Source organism: Fulmarus glacialis, unplaced genomic scaffold (genome assembly GCF_000690835.1).
Source record: "Fulmarus glacialis isolate BGI_N327 unplaced genomic scaffold, ASM69083v1 scaffold3707, whole genome shotgun sequence".
In the NCBI taxonomy this organism is placed as follows: Eukaryota; Metazoa; Chordata; class Aves; order Procellariiformes; family Procellariidae; genus Fulmarus; species Fulmarus glacialis.
The window spans coordinates 650-8104 of record NW_009223658.1 but is presented as its reverse complement, the minus strand read 5'-3'; the positions used below and the strand labels follow the sequence as shown (position 1 = coordinate 8104).

The window sequence follows — 7455 nt, the reverse complement described above, 5'->3', positions numbered from 1 at the left end:
GCTGCTTCATTTTATTAACTGTTTCAATATGAAGTGCAGGACGGCCGCACTGAGACACACAGCACTGTGAACGCTGCTCTGCTAATTGGCTCTGGGCCACGGTAGGCAAATCTAACTCATCAGACATCCAAGGTAGATCTCACGTGGAGGGTGGAAGCGGAGGCAGAGCGCGCGCTGCCTGCGCACAGTGCTGAGCTGCCGACGGCGTCCAAGCCGGTGGAGTGCTCAAACCCAACTGCCCGCCCGCCGCCCCGTGCATCTCCCACGTCTTGCAGCCTGGCTGCAAAATGTTTAACCACTTCTCTTTGATAATTACTCAATTACAGAATGTATCTGATAACTTTTGTTACCAAAAACTGACTTCCCTTTCTGCCGACTCAGCTTAGCTCTCTGTGAATGTACATCCAGAGCTTACTGGGTTTAAAACCAATGTGAATTGTCCCAGCTTTTCGCTAGTTGAATGTTTTATCAAACAGATGCCATCTGAGTAGGAAGCCAAGCCACAATCCATCCTGTGAAGTCACCAAACCACATCACAAAATAATTTCTGCAAATTTGGATATGGCCTTTGCAAAATTCAGCTTTCCTCCAAGCCCACAACCAAGGCATGATCTGTACATTTTCCAATGCTGACCAGATGTTCACATTTTCTTATGTGTAGATAGTGTAAAACAGAGGCGAATGTAAATGTTCAACATAAAAAGTGGATATATAAAATTGAAAGTTATTTATTTATGTAGAGGAAGAAAAATGTCTGGAGGGACTGGAACCTTCAGGGTTTATTAATATTTAAAAATGTAGCTTTTTGTTTCAGGCATTATGTACAAAGCAATTATTTTATGGACCAAGTTTAATGTAACTGTCAATGAATGCAGAAGTGCAATATTATACTCACCTCTCCATCACTTCATGTTTTAAACAGCTACTAACAGTTAGACTGACAATCACAGCACCTCTGTCCTCATCCTTTGTTGAGCTTCTTGAAACTTGCCCAGGTCCTTTCCCTGGCCCCCCATCTGTTGTACGGATCCAACACGGAGAAGCAATTGTAGAGCAGGACCTTTATTGCTGCAATAATACCAGATGAGGTGGGTGTAGTTACCAGGAAATACGCCAATAAGTTTTTCTCCACCGATTCAGTCCATCATAGTCTACATCAACCTATCCTCAGCCACCCCCATCTGGCACTCATCTATCTGAAGCAAAGATCAACGTGCTACTCACTCAAAGAACAATAGCAATAGTTTAACTCTGTGTTTATAACCTGTTTGTTCCGAGCTGTTTTGGAGAGCAATGCATGTGACCCGATGCCTTTCCACACATATGGAAGAGGATCCGTTTGGATGCAGTGAGGGAAAGATGAATGTATATTCCATCCTTACTAAAGGGGCACTGTCAGGTTAAAGACCTAATTTATCTTTGTTACAAATAACTCGTTTGCTTCAAAATGAAAGAATATCAAGTTTCTTGTACTCCTCCTTATCACCGTTGTCTGGGCAGCCATCAGCGCGACCTGCGACAGTCACGCCGCTTCTGCGGCAGCCCACGTCCTGTTCTCACACACTAGCACAATACAGCCCGCGCCGCACAGGCTGCCTTGGTCTTTTTTTTTTTGTTTCTTGGGTTTTTTTTTTCCCCAGTTGTTTCCATGGGAATCAAACTCTGCTGTGGAGCTCAGATTTTTTATAAAAAGCAGCTTTTTGTATTACTGCACTATTGGGCCAGACTTTCTACCTGACGCTGTCCCTTTAAAGTCTTTTAAAAATAAAGAGGAGCCCATGCATTCCCTCCGAGTTGTTTCCTGGGTTTGCTAGATCAGTCAGTCAGATGAGGCGAAATTCTAATACCAAAAACGTTTACAGTGTCCGATACGCGAGCCGAGAGCAGTAACTAGCCAAAGGGTTACTAACAAACTCCCGCTCCGCCCAGCAGCCGCCGTGCTTGCTGTAGCAGCCCCTTCTTCAGGTATCGCCACCGTTTGCTGCATTTCCTATTAGTTCTAGAAGCCTTACGGTCCCCTCCCTGTCCTCAGCACCCTCTGCCTGTTGATACCCTCGACTGTCAATTTTATATTCCAACGATGTTAGTTATATTTTATTTATAAAAAATTGCTTTAGGGGTAACAGACGTGTGTGTGTGGGGAACCACCGGAGGGCATGCCCGAGGGCGCCGGCAGCCGCGCTGGGTACGCCCCTGTGTGTACAGTACCGTGCCGACGACTCGCTTGTGTGTGACAAACCTTCTGTACAACTTCCTTCTCCTCCTTGCTGTTAGTGCATCGTTCCAATGCCTGGGTGTGCTTTGTGTACAGTATCATTGTGAGTTACACAGATTAAAGAAATGGGAAGGCTCTTCTCTGTCTGCTTTTTTTGGGAGGCTCTAGAAACAGACAAGTCACAAAACCCAAGACGTGAGCAGGCGCCAGTTTAATGGGGTTACAGCAACGAACAGACCGTGGAAACCCTCCGCGCAGATCAGTCCTGCAGGACCCATTTGTCCTTGGACCCATTTGTCCTTTAACCCATTTGTCCTTCTTTTTTTTTTTTTTTTTTTTGGGAGATTTATCGACTTGGCAGTGGGGGAAAGGCCACCTTTTTGCTTCACAGCAGCCATGGCACGGGTCCCAGAACCATAACGCTGCCCGGGGCCTGCACTGTAGGGAAGGGGCACAAGTCGCATGCGGGAACAGACAGCAAGGCAAAGCACGCCTGCCCGCACCCCAGTGCAGCGTGCCAGGCCAGTCCTCCCCCCAGCGCCACACGATGAGATGAAGCTGCAGAAAGGCTGGGTAAAGCCCCTGGGGCACAGCGCAGCGTGGCACTCGAAGGCGCAGAGAGCTGCAGCCTGAGCAGAGCCACACAGCGGCACAGCCCCCCCCCTTCTGAGCAGGGTGGGTGAGTGGAAAGGGCCCACGAGCCTGCAGCACCGGGTAAGCACAGGGCACGCAGATCCAGCAAAGAAGGGGCCAAGAGCAGCCCCTGAAGGGAAGAAGTGGCAGCCAGCTGCGTATTTTGCAGTCCCGGCACATACCCTGTCCTGGCTGCAGCGTTGGCTCCTGCCCACCGAAGTTTTTTGAGGGGCAGCAGCACCTCTAGGTGCTCAGGGCCAGTGAGCCCGTCCCCTGGGTGCTGCTGAGCACCTTCGGCCTTGAAAGGGGCATCGGGGCAAGCAGGTCCAAGTGCGTTACAGCCACGCTGGCCCCAGTCAGGAGAGGGAGGGGAGAAGCTCTTTACTGGGAGATGAACGACTAAAGCCACTCTCCTTCCCGGTCAGTAACTTACAGAGCGGCTGGAAACTGCCCCTGGGGAAGCATCCTGACACGGTGCTGCCTGCATGGTCCAGAGACAGAGGCTGGCGCCGACAGCAGGACAGGCTCCCGGTACGGCTGGCGCTCACTGCAGCATCCCCGTCCTCACCTGGAAGGCCAGCCCGTCCCCCCGGGTGGCTTGCTGCAAAGGGAGAAACATGGGTGCTCACAGCACTGCCTGCCCAAGGATGAAGGACCACCAGCACCCACCCGCAGGGGCCCCTGCCAGCACCCACCCGCGGGGGCCCCTGCGGAGCTGCCAGGGCTTGGTTTGCCCTGGTAGAGTCGGTGGGGTCCCCAGGGAGGCAAGACAACACCTCTGGGTAGAGCAGCTCCCCGACTGCGCCCACCCACCCATCAGCAGCTCATGCTGGGGGCAAGTCCCCACTACCTTGTTAATCTCCTTGTGTCTCTCCTTGCTGACGATTTCTTCTAGTACTTCTCCGTCTCCCTTAATAAGCCTGGAAGAGAAGCACGGGCCCGTGAGCCGTGAGGGCTACTGGCAAGTTCCTGCCAGCCACGCTGTTTCCCAGCCGCAGAAGGCGCTGACCCCCCAGCCCACCCTGAGGGCTGCCGTTGTTCCCCAGCGCAGGCGCGCAGCCACCAGCTCCCTCCCAGCGGTACGTGCCCGGGACCAGGTGCTGGGCTGATGCACCTCTAGGCAAGGCCAGTGACAACCTGACGACCTACCCCTGAAGTTATATTAGGTGATTTTTCTTTTTTTTTTTTTTTTTTTTTGCTGTATCAAGTTTCAATAGCATGGCAGGCTTTGCCGTTGCTCTTATGGGATTAATGTCACCACGCCACAGCAAGGAAGGTGTGGTCCCCTGAGAAATCAGCATCCTCCTGCATGGGCCAGCCATCCCTGCCCCAGGCGGTGGGCAGGGTCTGCTGTGTGCAGAGCCAGTCGCGCTTGCACACGGTAGGAGAAAACACTCGCAATAAAAGCATCTCCTGCCACCCCACCATCTGCAGAGGCTTCGCTGTCAACAGCAAAGCCCCAACCCCTGCAAAACCCCTTCCTTTTTTTCACAGAGAGTTCAGGTCTGGTCCTGGCTGCCCCAGGAAACTGCAGAGCCATTCAGAAACAGGAGCCAGTTTGGGCCTGAAAGGCAGCCAGACCGGGGAGCATCTTGCTGAGCGAATTCCAAGCAGTGTCGGAGGTGGCTCACACCTCCAAACACGAACAGAAATCTAATTGTCTTCATTACATGCCTTACGGGGAACCGACCTTTGTTCCACACCTCCCTGAGCCCCGTAGGCTGCCTTCTATTTTAAGCCTGGACTTGTCACACCCAATTCTCTTCAGCATGATGTTTTCTGCTTGCTGAGAAGATGCAGTTTATTAAAAACTGGGTCATTTCTATTTGGCAGCTAAACAAACTTCGGTTTGATTGTTGTCTGTAACCCCAAGGGGCACACACACTCCCGCCTCACTTGCACCCAGGTGCTAACCGGGGCTGACTGCGTGTGTGCTTCGGAGCTGAAAGGCAGGTACGTGAAGCAGTGGGGTAAGGAGGTGTCAGTCACCCCTCCGGCTCCCGCTCTGCCCCTGCTTGCAGAGCCCCATTTAATGGGAAGAAGCTGAACCCTTCACAGCGCAAGAAACAAACCTGCTGCCTCCAGCAGCAAGCTGCTCTGCTGTCTGCGTCCCACAGCTCTGGGTTGGGACGCAGCCCGGTGCCCCTTGCATGGAGCCCCAGCACAATTCGATAATTTGCTGTCAAACATGTCACTTTCTGGGTAATTACACCAGGTTTGATGGGAGGGGATCTGTGAGGGATCGGCTCAGGCCTTTGCTGCTGAAGGAGACCTGGGTCCACGCATGGTACTGCAGTGCTGTGGACCGGCATCCTCCAACCCACACAACACGGATGGGGATGGACAACCTGCCTCCCTTCTCCCCAGGGATCATACCTGGTTCTCCCTGTTTCAGGATCCACAACTCTCCTTATGACACTCTGCCTCGCGTCCCATTCTTCCTTTGTCATTGGCTTCATAGCCTGGATTCGGGATTTTTGTTCGTCTGTCAAAACTGGAATGCATCAGTTCATCAGAGCCGTGCTCGTGGGGCACAGCACCACGCCTGACATGACCAGACACGCATGCCGCACCAGTTTCCCGGTGGTACTCGGGGTTCAGTGATGAACCACACAAAGGAAGGGCCACTTCATGTCCCAAAGCCAGTACCAGCTTTGCCAGTTTGTTACTGCTGACCATGACCTTCCATCTGGCATCTTTGCTCCCGGCTCACATCTATAAACTACATCTGAACACTTCACAAATGACTCGCTGAATGTGGCTCCTTACGTTTACTTGGTGTGGCTCGAAGGCGGCCACAGTATGTAGGAGGGAGGAGCACCAGGAGCTCCTCTCTGTACAGAGCCCTGCTTCCCTCAGACACCTCGCGTGGGTCCCAAGAAGGGCGACGTGCGAGCGTCTTTCCCCAGCGCGGCACTTGTGTGCCCTGACTTCAGCAGGGAAACACCGTTACCTGGTCCAGAGTCCACCAGTGACTCCTTCTGCCACTGCTCCAGCGAGGGGCCGGGCACCACTTCTCCCTTGGCTTTCTCCTCCTTAGCCCTTTCCTTTGACTTCTTTTTTGATTTCTTCTTTATTCTCTTCTTCTTCTTCTTTTTGTCTTTCTGTTTTGCTCGCTTTTTTTTGCTGTGTCGACTCTTCTTCGTTTTGGAGTCACTGTCACTGGAGTCATCAGAAGAGGAGCTGGAGGAAGAGGAAGACGAGGAGGAGCCAGTGGATGAAGATGCTGTCTCAGAGGAAGAGGTACTTGCCTTCCTCTTCTTTTTGTCCTTTCCTTCTTTCTTCTTTTCTGCAATACAGAAGAAGAGGTTGGTTGAGTGGAGCAGCTCTGGCCCGACGGCAGCAGGGATGCTGGTCACCCCCTCCCAGCCCAGTTTCTTTCTTGCCTGAACAGCAAAGCCCCCAGAGCCCCCAAGGCTGGGGCAAAGGCCCCTCTGTGCCGACACCTTTAAGACATCACGGCGTGCAGCACCGTGCTGCCAGACCAGCACGCGGAGGGGCTGTGGGGCTCCGCACTTGTCAGAACGAAACTAAAAGGGGCACAAAGTGCACAGCAAGGCAAGAGACACTGATTTAGCTAAAAGAAGGGACCCTCTTCTCCCACCTGGCCCCCTCTGTGCACCTGCCCCAGGAAAATGTGGTGAAAGCGCGGTGTCGCGGGCCGTTCTCCTACCTTCCCTAGCTGCCGCTGAGCTCGACTTCTGTCTGTGAGACCCAGAGGTCCGCTTCCTTGGAGGAGAGCTGCTGCCCCGGCGTGAGTCCTTGCTGCTTTTCCTCTTTTTCTTCTCCTTCCTCTCCTGTCTGTTCCGAGAATTGCTTTTGCTCCTGCTTCGCGATCGCTTCCGAGACTGGCTGTGGGCCATCATGCGTCAGCCCCTGGAGGGAATGGGTTACATCAGTGCCACAGGGGAGACCACCCTCGCTCAGCCGCAGTGCATCCAGCAGCCCCAAAAACCTTAAATCCAACCCTGAGCCAACCAGCCCTGGAAGACGCGCTCCTGAGCTCGACGCTCATGCCTGCTCTCGCTGAGCTCCCAACGCACAGGGGCAGGTTGGGGTTACCCATCACACAGCCGTGGCTAAACCAAATTTCACCAACCCACAAAATGGAGTCCTCAGCAGAGAGCTGGGAGCGCGCAGGGACAGCACTGCCATCCCCGGGCAGCCCTTGCCCGCCTCGAGACAACCATCTCCACGCAGGTTGGGCATGAAAGCTCCACCAGAAGCGTGAAATGCTTCTCGCGTTTGTCCCTAGATGTGATGACTAAGAAAGAAAGGGGTTGATCCCCGCCGGGGTTGGGGTCTGCAGGCAACGCTGTGCTCCATGGCCCCGGGGACAACCCCCGGGCTGTGACTGCCCCAAGGGGCTGGGAGCCGTCGGGAGGAGGTGACACGCTGCACCTGCAGACAGATGCCGGCAAGGTGTGATCGATGCTGCGGCGACAGTCAGCAGAATGAAACGTCCTCCCCAGGCTGAACACGGAGTCAATCACCCCATTATTTAAAATGCCGAGAGCAGGCGCGAGCCAAGGGAAGGAATGAATTTTTAATATTCCAATTTACTTTTAGAAAACAGATTATGCACTGAGCTGGCATCCCCGTCCATC

At 53.4% G+C, this 7455-nt stretch overlaps 1 protein-coding gene across 1 annotated transcript; it reads right to left on the bottom strand.

Moving 5' to 3' along the window:
* Window positions 1–3392: 3392 nt before the first annotated feature.
* ARL6IP4 (ADP-ribosylation factor-like 6 interacting protein 4) lies at window positions 3393–6711 on the bottom strand. The gene is made up of 5 exons (XM_009581861.1): window positions 6522–6711; window positions 5802–6137; window positions 5225–5342; window positions 3699–3768; window positions 3393–3449 (listed from the first exon to the last, which is right to left on the bottom strand). Exons 1-5 carry the CDS (start codon window positions 6709–6711, stop codon window positions 3393–3395), a joined length of 771 nt encoding a protein of 256 aa, XP_009580156.1.
* Between the last annotated feature and the right edge of the window lie 744 nt (window positions 6712–7455).

Excerpts from the sequence above, each read along its gene's own strand:
- ARL6IP4 (XM_009581861.1), bottom strand. The coding sequence starts at position 6,711 with ATGGCCCACAGCCAGTCTCGGAAGCGATCGCGAAGCAGGAGCAAAAGC. Across the intron at positions 6,138-6,521 it reads CTCAGCGGCAGCTAGGGAAG|AAAAGAAGAAAGAAGGAAAG; the intron begins GTAGGAGAACGG and ends TCTGTATTGCAG. Across the intron at positions 5,343-5,801 it reads ACTGGTGGACTCTGGACCAG|TTTTGACAGACGAACAAAAA; the intron begins GTAACGGTGTTT and ends GATGCATTCCAG.